This window comes from Marmota monax, unplaced genomic scaffold (genome assembly GCF_021218885.2).
Source record: "Marmota monax isolate L192 unplaced genomic scaffold, Marmota_monax_Labrador192_F-V1.1 WCK01_AAM20220418_F8-fsc00096, whole genome shotgun sequence".
In the NCBI taxonomy this organism is placed as follows: Eukaryota; Metazoa; Chordata; class Mammalia; order Rodentia; family Sciuridae; genus Marmota; species Marmota monax.
In genome coordinates, this window is record NW_026695236.1 from 4,427,854 (window position 1) to 4,454,849 (window position 26,996).

General features: G+C 36.0%; 1 protein-coding gene across 11 annotated transcripts in view; it reads left to right on the plus strand.

Annotated features, from left to right (window-relative positions):
- Positions 1–26,996, plus strand: part of Sytl2 (synaptotagmin like 2) — a 110,996-nt gene that overhangs the window by 75,147 nt on the left and 8,853 nt on the right. For 2 of the 11 annotated variants that reach the window (XM_058577401.1, XM_058577402.1), the window contains 10 exons: positions 124–927; positions 3,944–7,852; positions 11,052–11,153; positions 13,341–13,394; positions 14,609–14,656; positions 17,758–17,852; positions 21,044–21,163; positions 22,405–22,574; positions 23,986–24,088; positions 26,298–26,468. In XM_058577401.1, coding sequence (XP_058433384.1) covers positions 124–927; positions 3,944–7,852; positions 11,052–11,153; positions 13,341–13,394; positions 14,609–14,656; positions 17,758–17,852; positions 21,044–21,163; positions 22,405–22,574; positions 23,986–24,088; positions 26,298–26,468 — 5,576 coding nt within the window. The remainder of the gene's footprint in view (positions 1–123; positions 928–3,943; positions 7,853–11,051; positions 11,154–13,340; positions 13,395–14,608; positions 14,657–17,757; positions 17,853–21,043; positions 21,164–22,404; positions 22,575–23,985; positions 24,089–26,297; positions 26,469–26,996) is intronic. The other 9 variants (XM_058577406.1, XM_046439322.2, XM_046439327.2 and 6 more) reach the window with 9 other exon arrangements.

Consider the following 26,996-nt stretch of genomic DNA (forward strand, 5'->3'; position numbering starts at 1 on the left):
TGGGATATCTACTGTCTTTACTATTTTAATATTCTTTGCTAAATATAGACTAAGTTTATGAGTATTTTAAATTGTAGAGCTGCTCTCCATTTAATACATTACCTAATATATTTTCATTTTCAGGTGAATTGTCAGAGTCAAAAGAAAAGTCATCTATCCCTGATATTTCAAGCCAAAAATTAGAGAAATCAAAGCAGACTGTGCTAGCCGGGCCTGTGAATGGGTCCCAAATCAAGGCTCCAGTCCCCAAAGCCAGAAAATTTATCTACAAATCAGATGGTTTAAAACAAGATGATAAACAGTCTTTTCCTAGACAAAAGTCAGACTCTATGAGTGCAAGAGGGGCTCCAAGAGGGATCCTCAAGCGTAACTCCAGTTCCAGTAGTACAGACTCGGAAACTCTTCGTTTAAATTACAACTTTGAACCCAAAAGCAAAATCGTGTCATCTGGCCTAACCATCCATGAGAGAATTTCTGAGAAGGAGCATTCTTTAGAAGATGACTCTTTCTCAAACTCATTGGAGCCATTAAAACATGTGAGATTCTCTGCAGTGAAACATGAACTTCCTCAGAGTCCTGGGCTAATTCATGGCCGGGAAGTGGGAGAATTTAGTGTTTTAGAATCTGACAGGTCAAAGAATGGAACAGAAGATGCAGGAGACTCAGAATTTCAGGATGACCCGAAGGCCTCCCAGTACAGAAAGCATTTTCTTCCTCATCAGTCAGCCTCAAGCCCAAGTGGATCAAAAAATGAAGCATATCAGCCAACGATTTCTGGTTCTGTTCCAAATAATGGGCTCCATTCACCCTTGGAAGTTCTAACTGCAAGACCACAGACCATTGAGAACTTGCCCACCACCAATAAACACCAAGCTAAAGCGTCAGAATTAACAAGGCTTGAATCAGAATTGTCCCCAAATCCTGCTGGTAAGAGAGTTGTAACCACCAGTTTATAAAAATTGACCCAGTAGGGTTGGAATGGTCAGGTTAGCTAACCCTGTAAAAGATCAATTTTGCCTCCTACACATTTCAGCTCGAATTCAGACTGAGGCCACTGGGGAATGCATATAACTCTAAATGGATCTGGAGGCTTTCCTCAATCACCAGTATTACTAAAAGAACCAGGACAGCATAGTTTCTAGTCCAGTATGTTCAACCCTAAAAAAAAAAAGCCTAGCCATGTTAATTATTTAAACAAATGACAATGTTTTGAGTTAAATCTAGGTGTATATATATAGAGTGAGAACTAAAAATTGCTAATATTTTTACACGGAGTAAATATATCATTATCTAATGTAAATTTATTATCATTTTACTGAAGTTTGGTTTCTCCTATAATCACAAGAGAACCTTCACTTTCTTAACCTCAAAGGATGGGAAATTTGTCAGGAATACCAACTGTGAAAAACCCGGCCGTGATCTCCAGCCATTTGCTCTTTGACTTTAAAAGCTCTGAAGGACCTTTCTCCTTAGGCAGTGTAAATTAGAGACAAGGAAGGTGCAACTCGGCTTTCCTGCTAACCAGCCCTCTCTTGAAGACCTGACTCCTCTCAGGGGGTACCCCAAAGTACTTTCTTATAACTACATGATTACTTTGTAATTGTTACTTTTTAAAAAACAGAAAACAGTGGGAAAAATAATGCTGTATTATCTCTCTCATATCCAATAAGTATGCATCCAACTCTGTGGTAATTTTTTTTTTGTAGTCAGGCATAGTTATAATCCAACATTCAAGTTTCTAACTCAGTTGCTCTCCTTCTTTCTTATTAATATCAGGTTAGCCCTGGCTCACTTTTGCTGAGCCCAGCAATTTTCATACACGTTCAGGTTTCATTCCTTCTTGGACATTTAAAATCATCTATACACACACACACACACACACACAATTTTTTTGGTAGCAAGACCTTCTCCAAGAAATAAGACAACTCATATTGAAGGAAATTACTAACATTTGACCAAACATTATGAAATAATTGTATATTTACACAAATCATTCAAAGGGTGAAAACATTTTCTTTGGCAATATTTCCCTTTATTATAACTGATAGAAAAAATTGGTAAACCTTTTATGTTTTTGAAATTGTATTTTCTTTCTCATAAACTATCATAAAATTTTGTATTTACTTATTTATGCTTTGATTTTTAAATCCCACTGACTATTAAATTTGGGAGGAGAATGTCATCAGCTAAACCCAGATAGATTGACAGTCCTTCTGGTCTCAAAGAGTGCTTATAAACAGTTATGCTACTCATTAATACCCTCCTTTTTCCCTTTTGGCTTTCTACAAAGATGTATATTAGTGAATACTGGAATATAAAAAGAAAATTAGAACCAAGAAAAAAGGTAAACTCTTAAGTGTGTGAATAATAAAGATTTGAAATTAGTTCTGAAATTCAAACTGTCAATATCATACTCATTTTCACTCTGGAAAAAACAAAAGATTTCCTTAAAGGAAGCAAAACATTACCTGGCACTGGATTTTTAAATGAACTTTTCTTATTTTAAAGTAATAACTTTCATTGTAAAATATTTCAGAAGAAATGCACACAGAATTATAAAAAGCACCTGACCTGTGATGTCATCATCCAGCATTAACTATTGCCAACATCTAGTATTGGAGCCTCCCAAAAATGTTTAGGTATAATTTGGGTTTGTATGGCTGAGAATTCTTTTTTCACTAATATCACAAATATTTTTCATCATCCTTAAATAGTCTGTAAACACATAGAATTCTTAAAGATTTTCCCAAAGGGACTTCCTAATGACAAATAATAATACAATGGGTACGTAGAAAAGAAATCAATATCTACTATATGCCAACTATTGTACAAACTCTCTGTCCTTTTTACATATAGCCAGGGACTGATGATTAAAATTAAAGACAGAATTCTATTATCTGACATGTCTTTTAATGCATTTGAAATGTAGCTGACTTCATAAAATTTCAGCTTACATAATTTTTAGGAATATTCACACATATTGCATAGCTTAGTGTTTTAAGGAAGAGGAGAAATGCTTAAATATCTGAGCCTTGACTACAGTCTTGACAAATTGCCTAATGAGTCTTAACGAAATGCCTGAGTTCCCTCATCCAAATGTACTATGTGCCTTTTGATTAAGGCTCAGAAAGGACTCTGCTTTCCTGATAGCTTAGAAAGAACATAAATATCCTTCTCTAGCCTTCTAGCAATTGGTTAGCTGATAACCAGGAAGCAGGTAGAGATCATATTCTCTGTCAATCCTTACTTTGAATTATTTGACTCAGGAATAACTTTTGACTTACAAATGCTAGAATATGGGGCAGAATGGAGAGGCCTGTTGAGATCAGGATTCTTAAACTCTACTGTGCAAAACAATCACTAACACAGCAGGCCCTATTTTCAGAGTTTCTTGTTTGGTGTATTAGGAGTAAGGCTCAGGAATGCAAATATTCTCACTTTATTGTTCAGAAATTCTGGAGGGAATTTCTTGTTTAGACTTACTTGAAAGCTGTTTTTCTAGCTTCTGAAATTATGTAAGTCTGTGATCCTTAAACTTGGGTTTAAGAGCCCTCTAGGGCTTATGACAGTGTGCCAGGAAATAAGTAAAGTCATGAAATCAGCATGGTGTATCTTCCTGGACTGCCAGTTCTATACAAAGATTTGAGAGTAGGAGAAAATTAATATTTAAAGTATAACATGGATCAGAATGTAAAATTCACATGAGTTTTTAAAATAAGCCAACGACTTCAAAGAAATTTCCCAATTAGGTCCACACACAAACTTCCAGGGGTCTATCTTTGCCTTTCTTTACTGTCAGTGGGCACCTTTGGTAGAATATTTTAATTAGGATGACTTATAGCCTCTGACAGCTGCTATCAGTGTAGAAAGTGCAAATAAAAAGTGCATTTTAAAAAAGATAAGTGATTGACAATCATTCTTTGGCATGTTTTTTCTTATTTAGAAAAGCATTTCTATGTTGCAGATGAACTGTCTCATTGTGTTGAACCTGAACCATCTCAGGTGCCAGATTGCAGTTCTAGAGACCATCAGCAAGGTAAGCTCCCTCTTCTTGCGACTCTGAAAGCTAAGACATCCTCACACTCTGGTCCATATGCCACTGAGATCAAGAAGACAACTGACGATTCCATAACTAAAGTCCTAGACTGGTTTAACCGAAGTTCTCATTCAGACGACAGTAAGTCATCCTTCCAACATCCCAGAGGAATAGAACCCAAGGGTAAAACAGACTCAAAGTCGCAGATTGCTATTGCCATGGTGACAGATGACACCAGTCTGAAAGAAAATGATTTAAAGGCACTATCATTCACTAAAGTTAAATTGAAGCCTGTGAAATTTGATTCAACATTACAGGAAGACGGAGATATGTTGGTTTCTGAACATTTCCAAGATAATGCTATAAATATCAGACCCAAATCTATGAATTTGTCCCAACAAGATACCCCGAAGGAAGGTCCAGTTATACCACAGCCATTTGCAAGTTATGGTACCTCAAGTCAAGGGAGTAAAAATATGGACAATAGCCAAAGATCAAAAAGAACAGAAGAAGGAAATGGGGTACCTCTCCCAACCAATAACTGCCCCTATAGTTTTCTGAAAGAATCCAATGCAGAAGTCAAAGTTTCATGTAACACTAAGAATATTGGCAGCTTAGGTAAAGAAGAACTCAAGCTTCATGTTCATGAAAAATATACAGGAAACTCCAAAGTAGATTTTGACTCTTCAGCAATTGTCCAGGAACCAAATTTGAAAGATGATGTGAAAGCAGAGAGAAAGAGCAAAAAAGGAGATACTTCCATCCTGAAGGCTTCCTTAGAGACAGAGAATAGGGAGTTGCTACCTGGGATTGCCAATAGTAGAGCTCCTTCCAAAAAGCCTGAGTTTCACTTACAGCAAGAAGCTGATGAGGTTCCCAAGAACCAAGTGCAAAGAGAGAAATACAAAAGAGTGAGTGACAGAATATCCTTTTGGGAAGGAGAGAAAGCTGCTGCTGAGTTAACTTATGAAGAACCCACATCTTCATGTAGCCAGGAACAATCCACTGCTAAAGCAAACCAGCCTGTGAGATCACAGGATATATTCATGGACAGTTTATCTACAGACCAGAGTGAATATGGTCAGTTCACTGCAAAACGAGTAGTCTTTGATGAGGATGATCAAGCATCCCATCTGTCCAGTTTTCATACCTCAAATAAGCCTAAAGAGACAAGTCCCCAAATATCAGGTCTGTTGAAACACCATCCTTCAGCTGACCAATCAAATAAAACGTCACTGTTTCAGAATAAGACAAACAAGCATATAAAAAGTCTGCTAGAGGAAGACAGTTTGCATTCTAGAAGAGACATTACTTTACCAGCATTGCAACATCCCTCAAATATTGGGAATGAAATACACACTTCTTTGGAGAAAGACAGATTTCCAATTGGTGAATCAAGTGCCAACTTTAAAATTATGTCCCTAAAAGAACGAATGGATGAACCCAATACAGAACAGGTTTATAATCATTCTCAGTTTGAGAATTTGAGAAAGTTTTGGGACTTAGGAGCTAATCCAAACAGTAAGAATAATCCTGAGAAGAGTACTATAATAAGCCAAAAAAATTCTGTGTCTTTAACTAGCCAGAAATGCAAGGAATTCAGTGACATTAAATCATTAGGAAGAAATATCCACCAAACAGAGGTGCTCTCTGTTATGCCAAGAGGGGAAATGGAGAAATTAAATTCAAAATGCATACTCCAGGTGCTACCAAATGAAGCCACATTTCCATTGAGGCCACCTGGAAAGTCCATTCATCATTCGGCAGAAAATGAGTCATCAAAGGAAAATATGGAAAATAATATGGAATGCTTTGGTACTCCAGTATTTAAGGAAGCAAAGGATTACTTAGATCAAGAGATTCAGGAATCCATAGTGAAAGCACATGTTTTATCTAAAGACTACAGAGACACTTTTAGTGACAGTGTACAGAAGTTGGTTTCAGAAGGTTTATCACCAGCAATTCAACCTTCTGGTAGAGAAGCTCATGGAAAACAAATACTCAAACCAGGTATTTCTGAAGATAGGAACTGGCTTCATAATACAGATTTTGCTGATGATGAGGAAGAAGCCAAAGGACCTAAAGAGGTCATTGATGAGCATGTAGATAAAACAGTGATGCCTCCAAAGGTCAAACAAAACACTTTGGCTGCTAGTCTAGACAAACTCCTGAAGGAAGCAACTGGAATATCACACTCACTCTTGCAAACCAAGTTAGAATCCCTTACCACTGGAACTGACCTTCAGCTTGAAGAGGATAGATCTTTTGAAAAGGGGATAAAACTGAAAGGCTGTCAGAGAGAGATAATAGCTCCTCCATCAGAGGGCTTTGAAACTTTGGGAAATACAGCTCTCACCCAGAAAGCTGAAAGTGGCGAATTTCAGTTCAACACAGATAACTTGCTTCAGATGGGTGCAGAAAGTTCTCCTCCATTGCATCAGCCTTCCCATCTTCACAGAAAGGGTTCTTTTGAGGATGTGGCCAACTCTCCACAAGACATGCCTTTTTCCTGGGATGCTCATTTTGCTCCCCAGGATAGAGCATTGCCTTCTCAAAGGGAAATTTCAGAGACTGTAGAGAGAGTCATTCTTCCATCTAAACCTGCATTGAATGATGTAAATGCTGTATTAAAGAAGCTACTTAGAGAAGCTTGGCTGAGCAATTCTGCAAGGGAAGTAGGTTCTGAAGAAGTGAAAGCAGAATTTCCTGAAGGAGTACAGGCAGCGGGCAGCCCCCCAAATTCCCTGGGTGCAATCCCACTGTGGGCTACCATGGACACCATCATTCCAGATACGAAAGATTTTTATTCCTTCACTATAGTTCCTGATAAAACTCATGAAGTTGGATCTCATTTGACCACTCAGATATCTGAACAGCTATCTGAGTCGGAACAGTTCCTTAGCTCATCTGTTTCCACTCTGGCACACTATGACAAAGAGTTACCTCAGGAAGTGGCAGAAATTGTGAGAGAAACAATTATTAAACCAAAATCAGAGTTCCTTGAATTCAGTGCTGGCTTAGAAAAGCTCCACAAGGAAACACTAGAAACCTCCCCTTCAAGATATGAAAAGGATACAGGGACACACTCTCCAGCAGACTTACTAGGTAGTACTGAGGCACCCAGGCAAGCTGCTTCCAAATTCCATCCCAAGGAAATAGAAGAAACTGTTGTAAAGGCTGAGGTTCCATCAATAACTGAGAGTGCTTTTGATATTGGGTTTGAGAAACTTCTTAAAGAAATATCTGAAGCTCCACCTCATTGGCTCCAGGTATCAGTAAAGGAAGAAATTCCTGAGGAGGAGCCCTCACAGTCAGAGAAGTCTGGGTTCTGGGCAGAACCAAGAGCCTCTGAAATGAAGGGTAGAAGCAATGGTTTGGAATCTCAAGTCAAACAAATTGTTAAAGTATTGGGAGGAGATGAAGTTGTGAGTGATTCATCAGTTGTTCTTTGTGGTTCTGCAAGTGGGGTTGAGATCCCTGGAACCTCACCACTTTATGTGGACCATGAAATAGAGACCATTAGAACAATAAGCTCCCCAGAGGACAGGGACAACAAAAGTGATGTTGCAGGGGAACTAGGGACTTTTCAGGAACCTGGCTTTGAGGAGGCTCCTAAAGCAAGTGTATCTAAAAGCGAGCAACTTATTTCTCTCCTGACAAAGAAAGAAAACCCTACAAAAATAAGTAAAGTTGAATTGATGCTAACATCACCATATAAGAGACAAGTCAATAAGCAAGAAAAAGAAGGTTTCTCTGACTCTGATTTTTCAGATGGAAACACGGGTTCTAATGCAGAAAGCTGGAGAAATACTTCTAGTAAGCATTTTTGAATTTTTAACCCATGATAAATCTGCTTTATGGAATACTGATGTAAAGGATGACTTTAAAACATTTTTTTATTAACTTGACACTTCTAAATGGCACTGAATTCTTTTTGTCACTTTGGTTCTTTATTCAAATGATTACATAGAAACAGCTTTCCTATAAGCTTGTGTTCCAGAGCCTATCCTTGGTTCTCGTTAATCTACCTATAGAATTCTTAGGTCTCCAACATTTTAAAAATAATATTTGGGGTTTAGAAATCATCTTTAAAACATTTAAATTAGTCTTCCTCCTGGAAATAATTATAATTTCTTAATTGACAATCCTAATAGAAGTTTCTAGTAAGAGTTGTAAAAAAAAATCACAAAAAATAATGAACTGGGCACAAATTTCCCATTTAAGAGTAACATTTTCCTGTAGGTGTGGCTAAATATCAGGGATGAAGTGCAAGGTTGGGCCTTTCCTTCCCTCAGATACTTTGTGCTGCAGTGTTTTGGTCACTGTTCTCTCCCTGTCATTTTCAATTATCTGCAAAAACTTCACCTTCTAGAATATGACTTTGGTCAGATGACTTCACCTGATTCCACCTAAAGTCATGGCTTGGCAGCTGCATTTATTTGGCTTTAGCCTTGACTGAATTGCTAAAGTCTTACTGGATCATAAAATTCATCTAAGTGGATCTGAGGGTGCTGGTTTCATCCAGGCTATAAAGAAGACTTGTCTCAGTTTTCTATTCTCACCAACTCTTGGGCATTTTAGTAGGGAAACCCCAGAGCACATTGTAATAAGTAGTTAACCTGATTCAAGTGATGAAATGATAGAGAATGCTCTCTGGCTGGGACATTTCAACCAAATGCACAGCTGGTGTTCATCACCTTCCTTGTGCTTTTTTTTTAATATTTATTTTTTAGTTATACGTGGACACAATATCTTTATTTTATTTTTATGTGGTGCTGAGGATCGAACCCCAGTGCCTCACGCATGGTAGGCGAGCACTCTACAACCCCAGCTCCCCTTGTGGTTTAATAGAAACAAGATAAGCTTTACTGAGTGGCTGACTTTTGAGATTTGAGTTCCTTTGTAAGCAGATGTAGCATCACTCCTTGAACACTGACTAAAGATCTACCTTTAATCCTAATTAGTTAAATTGAAGCCCATTTAACAAATGTTACTGGTTTTTTTTTTTAAAAAAATGAAATGCTAGTCTCTAAAAACAAACATGTAATAAATTCAGCATATTAACCTTGTTGGGTATTCTCTTAATAAACTGCCCTTTGAGGGCTGGGGATATGGCTCAAGCGGTAGCGCGCTCGCCTGGCATGCGTGCGGCCTGGGTTCGATCCTCAGCACCACATACAAACAAAGATGTTGTGTCCGCCGAGAACAAAAAATAAAAAAAAATAAAATTATAAAAAAAAAAACAACAACAACAAAAAAAAAAAAAAAAAAAAAAAAACTGCCCTTTGAGTTTCTAGGGTAAACTGACCCATAGGAGGCTTGCAAATCTGCACTTAAAAGACTATCAACTAATATTTCTAGCCAGATTTATAGAGTACCAATGTCATTAAGTGAATATCAAAAAGCCTAAGGAAAAAATAGGTGATATTAAATTATCACCCAGTCAGAGCCCAGAGAAGATATTTTAAAATTAAATGCCAAGTAAGAGGTATACGATGGTATAGTCATGGCTTTATATCCTTTGACCTAAATTATTGTTCTATAACAAACTGGAAAGTGTGTAGGTAAGAGTTGGGTAGGAACCTTACTACAAAACCACCCTAATTTTGCTGAACAAACTAACATGTTTGACTTGTGGCCAAGCTCTTAACCAACCAATACCTCAATATGTTTCTTTAGGGAAAAGAAATTTTCCATGGTCAAATACTTTTGGAAATCCTGGGAAATTACGTATTTTATTAGCTTGTCAAAATCTCCGAGAAGCTTTGCAATAAGAAACCTCTTAAATTTGAACAAAAAACACCTCAAATCTTGTTCATCTCAGAATCTATTTGCTGTGGAATGTGTACCAATGTTAGAGCTGGAATGCATTTCAGGAAATTATTTTTTTAGAGAAGTGATTCTTAAACTCATTGATTCATTAATTGAATCATTCATTCATTGATTCAGCAAATATTTTTGAAGTGCCTTTTTTCAGCCACAGTTTTAGGCACTGAGTATAGACAGTGATAAATGTCAGTATTAAGACCAGGACTATCAAGGATGGAGTTTTTTCACTGTTAAAATGGAAAGAAAAAAAAAAGAAATGATAATATTGAGACTTTTTCTGGTAAAGTGATATGTATTTAATTTCAGGACTATTCTTAGTCTAAAAATATGCCCTTTTTTCCCCTCTCTGTTCTAAAATGTCTTTCTTTTTTACAAAATGAAGCCATTAGTAAAGGATAGAATTTCATCTTCCCTTTTAAAATGCCTTAGTTAAATAAAAAGTTGACTTCCCCACTTATTTACCAACATTTTATTTGAAATTTTATTAAATTATAAAATCCAGAAAACCTATAGTTGTTGAGTTGTTGATCTGGATAAGTCCCTCATTTGTGTACCCATTTGCATACAGAGTTAAATCTCTAAATCCTGCCCTCCATGGTTTCATGGTTTTCAGCCCTTTTTTTTTTTTTTTTTGGTAGCAGGGATTGAACCCAGAGGTGCTTAACCACTGAGGCTTATCCCCAGACCTTTTTTATATTTTATTTATAGACAGGGTCTCACTGTGTTACTAAGTGCCTCGCTAAACTGCTGAGGCTGGCTTTAAACTTGCAATTCTCCTGCCTCAGCCTCCTGAGTCGCTGGGATTGTAGGTGTGCACCACAGCGCCAGGCTAATTTTTAAAATGCTTTTAAAATCATTTTGTGGCTGGAAGATTCAAAGTCTGGACAAAATAAATCGTGTGCCTAAAATAAAAGTGTAAACAATTAGGAGATCAATGTGCTGATCTTGTTTCTATATGATTTATGTTTGCAAATATTTCTCAATGAAGAAAAAAATTTAAAGGAATATTAGTAGTGGAAAAATTTAATTTTCTTCTGTTAAATAGTTGCTTGGTAGAACAAATAAAAGTAGGGAGGCTTATGCCATAATTTCTCTTTTGAACCCACCATTTCAATGTCCATTCGTTATTTAAAGTTTATTTTTTCTTTTGTATTGTGCAGTGTTCATCGGTTTTGTCTTATAACAGGTTCAGAAGAAGAACCCAGTCCTGTTTTGAAAGCTTTGGAAAGGAGTGCTGCTAGGAAAATGCCTTCCAAAAGTCTAGAAGACATTTCATCAGATTTATCAAGTGAGAATAAAGTTTGCCCCACTGTTCATGCTCCATCTTAGCTTAAAAGTGCTTATGTGCTGTTCTGTGGCCTGACTGCATGTTGACGTGCACTGAAACTCCTAATACAGGGGTTGACAGATGGGAATAACCTTCCCCAAGTGTACTGAATCAGAGACTCACTCTTAAGTGTCCAGAACACTGCTTTCAAAAATAATGCATGAGGTTTGGTTCCTACACTACTACGTTTCCTTGAATCAAAGCATCCCAGTTTGAGTGTTTACTCAAGTACAGTGTTTTAAAGGATCGTGGCAGCTAGTAGCAATAATGGAATAATAGTAATAGCTAACATCTATAAAATATTATGTGCCAAAAATTTTCTAAGAATTCCACATGTATTAATTCATTTTACCAATACAAGCACTCTATGAGAGATGAATAATTGTTATCCCCACTTTATAGATAAAGAATATGAAGCTCAGAGAGGTAAAATAGTTTGCTTAGTATCACACAGCAGACCTGGGACTCAAAAGATAACTGTCACTAACATTTGTGAAGTGATAATATTATATGTGACAGTGTTAGGTGTCTAATGAATTTTGCATGATATGGGTCTGAATTAGTCCCTGGCTTCAAGGATTTCTCTCTCTCTTTCTCTGGTACTAGGGCTTGAACCGAGGGGTGCTTTACCCCTGAGCTACATCCCCAGCCCCCAAGCCCTTTATTTTATTTTTTAAATTTGAGACGGGATCTTGCTGTTGTTCAGACCCTTGCTACATTGCTGAGGCTATCTTTGAACTTGATCACATGATCCTCCTGCCTCAGCATGTACCACCATACCCAGCTCATTCCTTCTTTTCTATTCCCACATTTCTCTTGGATATTGGGTCTATAAACCAAAAGACTACCTAACATACAATATGTTAGGTACACTATTCCCCACTGGCTGCTGCTTTAATTGGTGAAGGATTTCTTCCGTACTAACAGAAAACATAACATCCATAGGGACCCATGTGCCAGACAAGTGGAACTATGACTTCTAGGGGTTTGGTTCTTACCCTTTTAAAGCTAAAGATATACCTGTGGGATTTCACATGGTTATAAGGAAAAACTGATTAAAAGTTAACCACTGCCAAATTAATTGATTGATAATTGACCATTGGGTTTATTATATATTTTAACACCTTCAGTTGAGACTAAGTAGTCAGAGTTTTAAAAGAAAACTGAAAAAGACGCTTCACTAAATTTCTAAAATTCAGAGATTTCCAGGGATCTAGAAAATGTCCCCAATTTGGAAGGTAGTCCTAACCTTCCCAAGGATTTTAGAATCTTAGGTTTGGAAGGGACCTTAAAGGTCACCCATTTCAAAGTATCCCCCGCCCCCACTCAAGCGCGCGCCAAGCAGGAATTCCCTCTAATGCCTCCTTAACAGGTGGTCAACCCCCGTATCCGCCTGGATGCTTCTAGAGAAGGCAGTCCCATCCTTTGTTGGACAGCCTTAATTGTTCTTCCTTATGTCAGTGATAGGCCTTGAAGAAAAAAACCTCAGTGACAATCGTTCAGTTTAGCAAACCTCTTTGTCTCTGAAGCATGGAGCTATTTCCATGGTGCAGCTTTAAAGTATTCAGGAATGTGTAGGGTTAAAAAAAAATCACCATCAGCTGACGGGTATTCCTGCAGGCTCCCTTCCAAATACCGATACCCACTCTCACACTAGCCTGCCAAAATTCCACTTAGCAGCTGGTCCCCAGTTACATCTCTTCAGTTGACTTCCCAAGCAAGCCTCCCAGAGGCATATGCAAACGATGATGCATACACACAAATATTTGTTAATGACCATAGATTTGGGGAGGTGTTAGTCATGGCCAGCATCTTACCCTTTCCAGAAGAATAGAGAGGCTGTTGCAGCCCCGTGCTTTCTCCTGCTGTCAGCCAATTGCTTGCTCTGAGCTAACCCTCTAACCCTTGGGAGTCGGTGTGCAGCAGTGTGCTGATGTGTGCTGCATCCGGGATGAAATGGGAGCTCCTGCTATGGCACTGGCTCAAGTAGCTAATCTAAAGAGAAAGTATTTTGGGAAGACATCTTGGTTGCACCCCTCACCGCGTCTTGACTAATTGCTTCCAAGTCCGGGAGCTTCCAGGGACAATCTCATTGTTCTTTTTCTAAGGGGCAGTCTCGTTAACCATTTATTAATTTCTCCTGAACAGATCAAGCAAAAGTAGATAATCTGCCAGAAGAACTAGTACGTAGTGCTGAAGATGGTAAATATCTTTATGTATTTGCATGTCTGTTTGTGTATTAAGTTCTGGGGTGATTTGTGCAGTTACTCGGACGCAGCTGTTGGATAAATAGAAGAACGTCATTTACCACTATCTGGCGAATAGTGCCTAAGTTATTATAAAAATGGTTCTGACTTGGTACATTTAACACTATTTGTATCTTTATGGCTTCTGCTGGTGAAACCATTGTAAGGATCTCATCAGAGACCCTTGGGGAGCAAGGGTTTTTATAAATATGAAATTGTATTTCTATGCATATGAGCTGATTTTTGTGACTCTGATTTGCAGAACTCCTTTTGAAGGCAAGAAGAGGGGATGGGTTCCTGGGTTAGGTTATTCCTATATTTAATGCTTAAGGCTCAGCATTTAGCTCTCTTTGTGTACAAATGGTTAAGACTTAAGTTCAGAGGAAAGGGCCCCAGAACAAGGGTGGGGAAGCCTGTCTCAGCTTATGTAAATAGTACAGGCTGAGGATTTAGAATTGATTCTGAATATTAAGGAGCTAGAAGATCTTGAAGCTTATCAATGGGTTATGTATTACTTAATTCAGTTATAAAATAAATAATGTAATAGTGCCTGGGTCAGGGGGGAGATAGAAATGAGTCTAATTTTTATAGTTCAGAATTTATGCAAATGTACAATTTTTATTTTATGCTTTTTTATTTTTGTAAATTGTTCTTACTGTAATCATAAAAATGCATACTCAAAAGAGTTTTCCTATACAAAATATAGCAATAGAGCTCCTCAAAGTTACTCCTTACTCTTATGTAATAGATTTGTTTTTCTTAACAATCTCATTGAAGCAGGTGGGATAAGGATTTTAATCTTCATTTTGCAGATAAGAAAAGCTCAGAAAAACTAAGTGACTTTTCTAAGCTGTAGCTAGTCAGTCAGGGGAAGGGCAGGGAATAGAATCTCAGCTTCATTGCTCCTAGTTCAGTGTTCCTTCCCATTTCTGTGCTGTGGCTTAGCAAATCAGCAGAAAAGGCTACATATCACCTATGCTGGATGTTAGATTAGGAAACCTTAAAGAGACTAATGAAGCATCACACTGGGATACAGATGGAAAGCAAGCTGAGAACTTGCTGTGTATTCTCCAATTTCAGTTGTGAAAATGATATTTGAGCTTTACTTTCATGTCTGTTTAATTCTTCTGTTAAAATGGTATTTATTCTCAATGTTACTCTTCTGAGTAGATCAAAAAGCAGATCAGGAACAAGATACAAATGAATGCATACCAGGAAGTGAGTAGCGGGATCTTTCTCAAATTACTAAATGTTGCATTCCACATAGTGTTAAATATACTGAAAGAACTAACCCATTAATAACAAAGCATTTATTATTGCTAAACTCCCACAGCTTGTAAAACTATTTCATTTCAATAAGGATTTGTTAAAAACCTTTTACTACTTCTATGTTGAAAGAATAATCTGTGGTTATATTGAGGGAGATTTAAGTATTAAAATATATGTGTGTGTGTGTGTGTATAGCTGTTGCTATTACTGAGTATTATTGACTTTTGTCAGTCTATCTGATCCTTGAGTCTTTGCTTAAAGTCAAATTGGCACTTTTGATTTCAGTTGACTTTTATGTTACAGTGAGGTCTTGAGTATTCATTTATTGCATTCTCTATATAAGACTGTAGTAATGAAGTGATTTATTACTTATTTAGACCCCAAAAAACTATACAGTTCATATGTATGTAGTATGGTTATATATGCCTTTTTACATATCTATAAAAGCAAATTTTATTACATCCAGGATTTGAACAATAAATATTCAATGTTAAAAGTCAAGTGAATATCTGAGCCTAAGAAATAAATGTATTCTTGTGGCAACTAATGTCCACCCACTAATCAGTGTCCACTACCAAGCAAAGGTAATGTTTGTTCCCTCTTTTCTGTTCAATTTTAAGGTTACACTACTTAGCTATGATTACTGGCTTAAGGACAGATGATGCATTAAAAGGTGTTTTGGGGGCCTCGCAAAGCATGCAGCTATGCATGTGTGATTCCTTAGCTCCCTAGTTTCAATTGGTTTTATAAACCTAGGCTATGGAATTATGAAGATAATGACACATGCCTGCCCTTGGGTCCACAGCATTTTTAATAATTATAATTTCCCAACATCCTTTGGATGTACTAATAGGCCTTAAAAGGAAAGCAGCTAAATGAAAGAGCCATTTGGTAGAGAAATGATGTGCTGATGTAAGAAGTCAGTGACATCTAGAATGAAATCTGAAACTTTGCTCATGAGGTCTTCCTGCCAGCAGTGAAGGCACTGAGCTTTGGCACATGACTTGACAAATTCTTAAGCACTGCCTAGGAAAGAAGACAATCCAGGCCTGGCCCTTGTGAGTATCTGCTCTCTGTCTAGCTATTGCAGACAAAACAAGACTTATGCCCTTTAAGAGGTGTTGGATGAAGAGGTTTTTCTAGTTGCTTTTGAACTGGAACTTGCATAAGTTTGGGCATCTGACTTTATTTTTCTTTGTTTTGTTCAATATTTAGTCTGAAGAATGAAAGTAAGACATATGTAGACACATGCTGTATCTTCATACATGACCTCCTAATTGGCTTAGTTATTAGACAAGGCAAATAGATAAATTGCATGCTGGACTCTGGGTCAATTAATTTCTATTTTTGGTAATATTCTCCAAAATTACTTTTAGTATCTTTTCACTAGTAAAATATATATATATATATTCTTGCCATAAGACAAGATTAGACATATGATCAAAACCTAAATAATTAAAGAGAACATAAATGTAAAATTGACTACATTTGGTTAGTGAGTATAATTGAGTTTGACCCGAATAGCATCATGCAACAATATACCTTGAAAACATCAGAAGCAGTGTTGTTATAATGAAAAAGTTTTTATATTCTCATTGAACCATACTGTGTGACCTCATCTTATACTAATATCATTATAATTCACCCCAGAACACACCCACAAATTGTTTAATGGGAAGTGATTAAAGTAGATATTTTATAAGACATTGTGAATGGATTTTGTTTTATATTGTCCTTTGCAAGTCTAAGTGTTAATTGATAACTGATATGTGAATAAGTTTTTTTCCATTGGATTTCTTTCAATAAAAGATGAGTTTATACAATGTTTAGAGATGAATGTTTAGAAATGTCTTTTGAGTTATACACAGAAATATAGTTTTATTTTTATATCTCTTAATGATACAAGTTAATACATTTGTATGGGGTTTACAGTATGACAGATTCCCTATCAGATAATGTTAATTTGCTTAGAACATTTTTACAAAACCTACTATGTGTTAGGCTATACCAAGTGCCTTGTCATTTTTTTATTATAAGAATTATGATTCACTGTAAGAAAGGTTTTCCCCCCCACTTTTTTTTTTTTTTTTTTTTTTTTGTGTGTGTGTGTGGTGCTGGGGCTTGAACCCAGGGCCTTGTGCATGTGAGGTAAGCACTCTACCAACTGAGCTATATCCCTCAGCCTATCCCACATTTTTTTTTATTGGTGCATGATGGGATTTGTTGCATATTTGTACATGCACACAATATAACAATAGAAAAGTTTAGACCTGGTGATTCTTAAAGAAGAAAATAGTTTTCTAAAGATATGCAAATTCGGGTTAGAATTGGTCCTTTTATTGTGTGTTCCAAACCTAGAAAGAAGACATATGCTATATTTTCATATTAAATTTTTAAAAGTATACTAACTTGAGCCATTTACACTTGGCCTTGAATATTGAGACTTCTCTGAGTCAAAAGTGGCTAAATAATTTGTATTTAAAGAAACAATTATTTTAAAATTATACATTTTATAATTGAGTAAGAAACACTATTATTAAAGGAATCCTTATGATCACTAAATAAACAGACCTGTTCTTAGTCATTCAGTAGAAAAGGACACTCTTATTATTGAGTATGTACAAAGATCCTTACTGTCCAGATGAAATAGTTTTTCAGCCTAAGCATGTTATTAATATAGTAGATCTTGAGGAGATGAACCAATAAATTATAGCCCTTGGTTTTCAAAGCTCTGATATGAGAAAATAAGTAAAACCAATTCATATCCACATAATACTTTAATTCAAGTCCAGCTCCAATTCAATAAGAAGTAAGGGTTTTTAATTAATTTTTATTTAGTATTTCGTTCAACTCCTTGCTAGTTTTCTCTCTATATATATAATTTGTAAAAATTGCATGTTGCTTACCTCATAATCATGTGCATGTCAACTATTGTGCTTTTAACCTTTACAAAACGTGTCCATTCATAGATGAAAGAAAAGTGTTTTCAACTTATACCTAATATCTTATAATTGAAAGAATAATTTTGAAATTGAAATGCTGCTGTTTAGTTTCCACAGTGCCTTCACAACCAGATAATCTGTTTTCCCACCCTGACAAATTCAAAAGGATGAGCAAGTCTGTTCCAGCATTTCTCCAAGATGAGGCAAGTTTGTCTTTTTCACCTTCAGAAAAATAAAGCCAGGTTAGTGTGTTTATATTGTACTGTGGCTGAGTCCTAAGAGGTCAGCAGGTCTGACCTTGTTTTCCAAGTCAATGGAGGCAGTGTTGTTGATCCTGGAACAAGGCAAGCTCTGTCTCAGTTGACTCAAACAGTAACTCTTTTTGGTCAGAGAAGTCAGATTGCATAGATTTGGGAATGTGACTTTTGTTTCAAAGTAGGTACAAAATAAGATATCCAGACAGAAATATGTTGGCATGAATTAATTACCCCTCTGTAGCTTAAAGCTGGTTTGTGCAAGCTTAGTCTAGATAGTAAGACTACCTTGGAAGCATTTGTTATAATAATGAAGTAACAATGACGCAGCAAACTTTCAGGAACATCTACAGGGTGCCAGGGACTTCACCTTAATTTTTTTCATTTAATCATCCAACAAGCCTGAAAAGTAGGTATCATCAGTATTCCCAGAATTTATAGGTGAGGAAACTGAGACTCAGCCAGAAAGGGGTTGCCCAACTCTGGAGCCCAGATCTGATTCCCATGCTGATAACAATTGTATACTACCACCTCTGGTAAGAACATGACTATTATCATACACTATTCATTGAATTGATATGTATCAGGCACGTAATACGCATTCTGACATTCAGCTCTCACTAACTGTACATGGTAGGTACTATTTTCTCTCTTTTAAAAAAGAGGAAAGAGCCTCAGAGAAGTGAAGCCACCTTCCCAACATTCAATAGCTATTAAAAAGTAGACCTAGGTAACTCAATTGTAGGAAATTGTCTAGCATGTGCAAGGCCCTGGGTTCAATCCCCAACACCATAAAAAGTTAAAACAACAACAACAACAAAACCAGAATATAACAACAAAATATAGATCCAGGACTTTAACTCAGGTGCTTTGACTTAATGAAGATCCCACATTCTTTCTTTTTTAAATTTTTTTTAGTTTTGGATGGACACAATATTTTTATTTTAGTTATTTATTTTTTTATGAGGTGCTGAGGATTGGACCCAGTGCCTCACATATGCTAGGTGATTGTTCTAACACTGAGCCACAAACCAAGCCCCAAGATCTCACATTCTTGTAGTAAGGTAGTTGGGAGTCTTAGGTCTAGAGTCAGATGTTTCCATTCCTGCCTCTGATATTGTGTGATCAGAAGACAAATTCTTTAGTTTTCCTGAGTCTGGTTTCCCAGTACCTATCACACGAGATTGTGGAGAATCAGTGGCCTAAGTGCAGTAAAATATAGTACAGTGACTAATACATAGTACCTGCTAAAGGTGTATGCTGTTTTTGCTTTTGATCTGATTTCTGATGGTGAAATAAAAGACTTTATTATCAAGCATTTTCTTAGTAGATGGAATATAAGGAAAATTCTGGGTAACATATAAATCATGTTCCATCGCATGCATCCTGGGCATCCTTCTGTCCATTCTGGGGCTTTAGATGAACTGTATCTGCAAATGTTCAGCCCTTGCATATGCTTAAGAGCCCACATTACAGTTTCCTTTGGGAAGAATCTATTAATTTTTTGGAACTAACTTATAAGCTGGAAGCTAATAGTAAATACCCAATGGAGGTTCTGTGGTTTTATACCTTTGTAATCTGCTTTTGTCTTAGTTTGTCATAGGAATGAATCATATAACAATTTGAAAGATAAATTATATCAATTTCTGTTTTTTATACTTTTCTTTTACCTTCAGTTTTAACCTCTCAAAACCCCACACAGAAAGAAGTTCAAATGATTTGGGTTTGTGTATTGAACATGCCAGAAATAAAAGACTTTATTATCAAGCATTCTATTAGTAGATGTAATATAAGGAAAATTCTGGGTAACATATAAATCATGTTCCATTGCATGCATCCTGGGCACCCTTCTGTCCATTCTGGGGCTTTAGATGAATTGTATTATTTTACCTTCCCAACTACATGGAGTTGAACTGGATATTTAAAAAAAGAAAAAGAAAAAAAAAGTGGAGATGAAATCAGGTTTTGTTTCTTTGTCCACTGTCCCTTTGAGACTTAGCATCGGTCACACTTGTGTGAAAATCACTGATCCAGTTCAACACAACAAGGTCCCACCCTTCCAATAATTGACTAATTATCTGATTATCTAGGTAGAACATAGTATATAACAGAGGAAAATGGTTATTCAGCATGTGGGGAGAGAATGTGACAACAGAGATATTTAAAAAGTATTATTTTTTTAATACTTTAGAAAGGATTTTTTTCTCATCCATATAAGTTATTTATTTTATTTCTCTAACTCTTTTATTAATCTTCATTAGAATTGGCATTCATATTTTATTTGTACATAATTGCATGGTCCTGGAATATGTTGGCATGAATTAACTACTCTCCATAACCCCAGGAATTCTTGGACTGCTCCATAAGCTCTCTAACCCCAAAAGGAGCTCATTCTGAATCACAAACTTTGTAGGCTACCATCAAAAAACTTTAGGTATAAATATAATGAAATTTGCCACTCCTACTTTCTTGTCCCAGGCACATATTTCTTGGGACATAATTAAAATAAGTATCTTACTGCATTTTAAATTTTCTAAGAAATGTGTTAAGCTCTAATGTAGGTGGAATGTATAATTTTATATGCTCTCCTATAGCAATAAAATGTTAAGCACAATAGACTATAGAAATAATAAGGGGTGGTTTAAAATTTTAGTTGAATAGATCAGTCTAGCATCTCTTTCTCCTAGTTTAGTATTATTTCAAGTAAAAAAGATTTGATTTTTAAAGCTAAGTCTACAATAAAAATGAGAGGAATTAACATTGTGTACTGATAGGATATCTTAGACCTTTCATTGTCTGGGTAATTATGAAAAAAGTTCCCTGGGAAACATAAATATATAATATTTAAAAAGTGACAAGAAGGCTCCTAACAGTGTTGTCTTCTATAGCACTGTGCAGGTGGAAATATCACTTTATTATTTCTGGTAGCTAAACACTACCCTCCTGGCCTTAGGTGAGCTCTAGTATAGACCACCCACTCCCTCTTGAATCCTATTCCTCCACAATTAATGCTAGCATCCTTTAACCTTGGGAAATGTCATAGATCAGTGGATATCAAGATATCCTTTCTGTCTAAACGGGATTCTGCCCTTGACTCATACCTAATTTAAATACTGTGCATATTATATGATGTTTTGTAGAGTGATGACAGAGAAACAGATACAGCATCAGAAAGCAGTTACCAGCTCAGCAGACACAAGAAGAGCCCGAGCTCTTTAACCAATCTTAGCAGCTCCTCTGGCATGACGTCCTTGTCTTCTGTATGTAACCAAAGGCTCCATGTTAATATCTTTCTGCTGCTCTAAACATTGCTTTGCCTGCTTTGTAAAGTGACCTCCTATTGTAGTTCTTAGACTGTAAGGACACAAGCATTTTCTCTAATCCACAAGGGATTTCATATCCATTATAAATGCACAAAAATTTTTTAAAAAATTTTATTTCTCTAACTTTAAAAACTTCACAAATAAACCTAAATTACCAAGAAGATGAGTCACTAAATTTTTCTGTGCAACAAATGGGGTAACTATTATAAAAACTTTATATCAGATATGCTTTTATATATTGTTTACAGACATAGAATTGTACCTATCTTTTTAATAAGCCTGTTAGTAAATATACTGATTCACATAAAAGAATAGGAGAGGTGTCCTTTGTCTTATAGAAGGATGCAGAAAGGGTTATAAAATGAAAACTCCCTAAGTGTAGTTGCCTAGATTTGATTTGAGAGAATTTGACTTTACATAGAACTTCTTGCATACACTGAAGTAGTTGTATGTGCATTTAGTATAGAATGTGCATGTAGTATAGAAATATACATATATAAGTGTATTGAGATATACTTATCTAAATATTTTTATCATATACATACGCATACATATATCTCACCAGGTATGCTAAACAAAAAAGGAAGCTTTGCTTCAATTCTTACTAGCCTTGCATTTCTGAAAACTTTTTAAAGAAATCTATTTAAATTGATTTTCTGCTGATAATCTAATGTATACCCTTGGGAAGGCTTTAAACCCCCTTTCATCAATCATCCATTTTCTACCCTTTCTGACCTCTAAAAGTACATGGCTCAGTAAGCATTTTCCTAGATTCAGTGGATGGATAAAATTCCTTTTCAGTGCCTTGGAAATTTAAGCAATGTGTCATTGTGACTTGTGGACCTAGAGTTACTCACATTTTCTGTCTTTAGCATTTTAAATACTATGCATGCCTAAAAATGGAACTTTGAATGCCACCTAGCATGAAATCACCCTCCTTTCAAATGAGCCAGCATGTAAATAACTTAGCATTTCACTTTTCATCTATGTCATTTAGGAACAACTTAAACAAACAAACCCTAACCATGTATATCATGTCATGCTGTCTGTATTGATATGTTCTTACGCCCTGCTAAGAATTAACTGCTTTCATATAAGCTGGAGAAATAATGCCAAGCAGGGATTATGTCCGTAGTTTTTGCTCTGAGACAAACACTGCATGTTTCTGATACTTTCAGGTGAGTGGCAGTGTGATGAGTGTTTACAGTGGAGACTTTGGCAATCTGGAAGTGAAAGGAAACATTCAGTTTGCAATTGACTATGTGGATTCACTGAAAGAGCTGCATGTTTTTGTGGCCCAGTGTAAGGACTTAGCAGCAGCAGACGTAAAAAAACAACGTTCAGACCCGTAAGTACATCTTGGAGTCACCTACTTTGTCTTAGTTTTCGAACTGAATCTTGTAGGAATAAAGAAGAAAATAAAAGAATCAAAAAAGAGTCTTTGTGTGACTTTGTTAAAAGGACTATTTGAAAAGGTGGAGAGAAATGCTGTTTTATTTACTTTATAAACTTATATGTCAAACATTAAAATTATAAAAATCACAGAGAAACACAAAAAGTTTCAAGTTGGAAGAAACCTTTGAAGACATCTTATCTAATTCATTCATATTATAGAAAAGGAAATAAGGGATAGAGAAAACAACCCATATATGTGAATTCAGATAGCAGCAAAATTAAGAATGAAAACTTGAATCCCTGACTCTTTCCAGAACACTTTCAAATTTTTTAATGTTCTATGGTGTAAAAAAATAATTAAGACTTTAGAATGACATAGCTTCCATTACTTAAACTAAGTCCTACAGAAGAACTTTAGAGAAAATTATTAATTCATATTTTAAATCACAAGTTTGATTGCATTTCATTTTATTTGCAAAAGTCAGATGGTATTCTCCACTCATCCCTTTGTAGAAGTCTAATTCTTAATTATTGTGCTGGGCCAAACCTAATATTTTTTCTTTCATTTTTAGTGTAAAAACAGTGGGGCCCAATGTTCTTCATTTTTTTAATTGGCTCAATTAGATTTGTGTCAAAATTAAATTTTCCCCCCAAAAAATAACAAAAACTTAAAACAATAACAACAATAAAAACCAAAACAAACAAAAAACTGGAAGCACCGAAGCCTTTTCTCAATAGAAAACTAACCAACAGAATTAAGCAGTATTTTAGAGGCACTCTCCCTTCCCCGTACATGATGGGAGGCCACAAGGCAAAAATGAATTCAGAAAATTTCCCTTAAAATCCTTCAAAACAGGGTTGTGGTTGTGGCTCAGAGGCAGAGCACTCATCTAGCATGCATGAGGCACTGGGTTCGATCCTCAGCACCACATTAAAAAAAAAAAAAAGGTATTGTGTCCACTTGTAACCAAAAAATAAATGTTAAAAAAAACTTAAACAATATTAAGTGATCTATTCCATTAAAATCCCTTTCAATATCTAATTATAAAGGTGTTGTTGTGAACATTTAGTACTTACTACTTTTCTCTATGTGGTTAAATAATTATTGCTGCTGTAAGTTTTCATTGTGTTTTTTAAAATTAATTAATTTTAATTAGGTATATATGACAGCAGAATGCATTTTGATTCATTATACACAATTGTAGAACAGCTTTTCATTTCTCTGGTTGTACATGATGTAGCATTGCACCATATGTGCAGTCATACATGAACCTAGGGTAATAATGGCATTGTGGTTTTTAGGAGTAGACGTGGAAACATTTTTATCTTCTCTCACCTACTTGTCTATTTTGTCTTATTTTTAGATATGTAAAGACTTATTTGTTACCAGACAAAGGCAAAATGGGCAAGAAGAAAACAGTGGTGGTGAAGAAAACCTTGAATCCCGTGTACAACGAGATATTGCGGGTATCTGTGAACTCTCTTACATAGGAAAATCCTAAATGCTGACCTGTGCAATTTAAATAGCCATGTCTTCTTGGGTAGTATTTACACAGATGAAGTCAGTCACCAAGGAAACAAAGAAAAGAAAGGAATATAAATTTCTGAGAATCTGCTCTGTATGAGAGGCTGTCCATGAGTGTTATATGTGTTATGTCATGCCCTCCCTGTGCATCCCCTGCTGGATGAGGCAAATGAAGCTCAGAGAGAGTAACTGGCTCAAGGTTACAATTTTGATATTTCTCTGTTTAATTTTTTTTATAATTCCCACTACCCTGAGGAGCAAGTCCATCCTTAATAACATGCATACCAGTCCCTTCCCAACCAGAGCTCTGACCTCAACTTTACTTTTTCATAATCTTTGTTCTAGTCATCTTATATTCCTTTCTGTACTCTGGAGGAAGTACATTTTCTTGACTGCCTTGATTTTCTGTTCTTTTGGGATGGAATAGTTATTCCCATATTTTTTCCCTAACTACCTCCTACACAGTTATTAATACCTCTTCCTATGTTCCTATGTTGTTAAATCCTAAGTTCCTTTGCTGTCTGCTGCCTCAAAAACTTTGTTTTATGATAAACTTATGTTAACACTCAGCACTTTATTCTAGTGGTTTGTTTGACACTAAATTTTATACTCCATGAGGGCTGTGCTGTGTTTATAGTTTGTGTACCTTTGGGAAAATTATATACCTGCATCTCAGATCTGAGAAATGGGGAAAATGATGGTTTGGGGATCAGCAAAAGAACAATAGTAGTACTCACCAGCTGCAGTGGTTGTAGATATTAAAAGAGTTAATATATGTGAAGTGATTAGCACACATTAAACTTTTAACAAATGTTCATAGGTAATACACTGTGTAGGATAGGTGCCAAAAAATGTTTATGAGAAGGATAGATGGATGAACAGATGAATGGAGAATATACCTGGCTCACACACCCATAATTCATTTTCTTCTCCGAAACTCTATCATGCTGTCTTTGTTGTGACTAACAGATCATTTAAAACTGTAAAAAGTGTCATTCATTACCTCTTTTTGAAACTCTTATTTTTGGGGGAGTGGTACTGAAGATTGAATTCAGGGGCACTCGACCACTGAGCCACATCCCCAGCCCCATTTCATATTTTATTTAGAGACAGGGTGTCACTTGGTTTTGCTGAGGCTGGCTTTGAAATATCGATCCTCCTGCATCAGCCTCCTGAGCTGCTGGGGTTACAGGTGGGCATCACCACGCCCAGCTGAAAACTCTTTAAGTATTTGATTATCCTCTGGGAAAACAAACAGTTAAATAAATTCTTAATCATCCATGGAGGAATTAGCCACCTGTGGATTTTCTGTAAGCAAGTTTTTAATTAGTGTTTAACTGTGATATTCCCCACTACCTTTCTATTTCTGAATCAGCTGGAAAAGCCAGCTAATTTAAATGGTAAATGCAGAGAAAGGCAGGTTTGTACAACCAAAATGGACAGTCATGTAATACATCATAAAGCAAAGTGGAGATTATTTTTAGATTAGAAGTACTATTATTCTTTCTTGATTATATGTAATCAAGGACTGACTTAGATTTGGCATGAAAAACTGTTGGATGACAAATATTCTCTGCTTTATCACGTGAAGCTAGGGAAAAAACAAATTTTTATTGTTTTTTGAAAAATATCTTGTCTTATGGGGATGTTGATAGGGAGGGGTGCATGATAGTATATAAGAACTCAGCACTTTCTGCTCATTTTCTCCATGAACCCAAAACTGCTCTAAAAAATAAAGTCTATTTGAAATGTGCCTTGTCCTCAAGTAGAAAAAGATAACTAGATTATATTTGATTTGCATTTTTAGACTGAATTTGATTTACATTATATCTAGTCTGAAAACATCCAGCAAACATTGAATACTTGACTTTTGTTTTTAGAAAGCTATTACCAGCTATGATATTTGAGCCATAGTCTACTTTTCCTGGGTGGGGGGATGGGGTGGGAAGAACATCAGCTATAATGAAAGATGAATTTTAGCTCTTTGAAATAAAATACTTAGAATAAGATGACTTTGCAATATTTTTGAGACTTGAAATCTAACAAATGAGAAAATCTGATCTATGCAGATGACTTTCTCTTCATTTCTGTGTCATGACTTTGGAGTAAAGTAATGTTATTCATTGTTTAAATTTCTTCTTTGAACTGCAGTATAAAGTTGAAAAGCAAATCTTAAAGACACAGAAGCTGAACCTGTCTGTTTGGCATCGGGATACCTTTAAGCGCAATAGTTTCCTGGGGGAGGTGGAACTTGATTTGGAAGCATGGGACTGGGACAACAAACAGAACAAGCAATTGCGGTGGTACCCGCTGAAGCGGAAGGTAAGTTGAGGTCCTTGTTAGGTTGGTTGGTGTGTGACCTGATATGTAGGAAAAAAGTTTAGTGACTTAATTTATGGTGCTGATCTATAGTTTAGAGTCATTTTAAATTAGTGTGAACTTATTTAGCTTCTACATTCTGTGAAAAAAGAGGAAAAAGAACTATAGGGAGAATGTTTGGATCCTTTAACAACAAATATTTCAGAGACTTTAGGAAGGTCATTTAAATAATTCGTTTCTTTGAAAATTGAGATGTACTTTTAACCTAGCATTTGTTCAGATTTGATGAATGTTTCATGAGTTACTTGATAGTATGTTATTTGGTTGTTGGATGTAATGTTTTATATCAATTAAGTCAATAATGGCTGCCAAAATCTTTTATATCTTGTGTCTGTATACTATGAATTACTAAAAGAGATATGATTATGGATTTGTCTCTTCTTTTAATTTGCTGTTTATTTTTAGTTTATCTTACTAATACCTTGAATTGGCTAAGGCACGGGGATGGTGAGTTCAAAGTCAGCCTCAGCA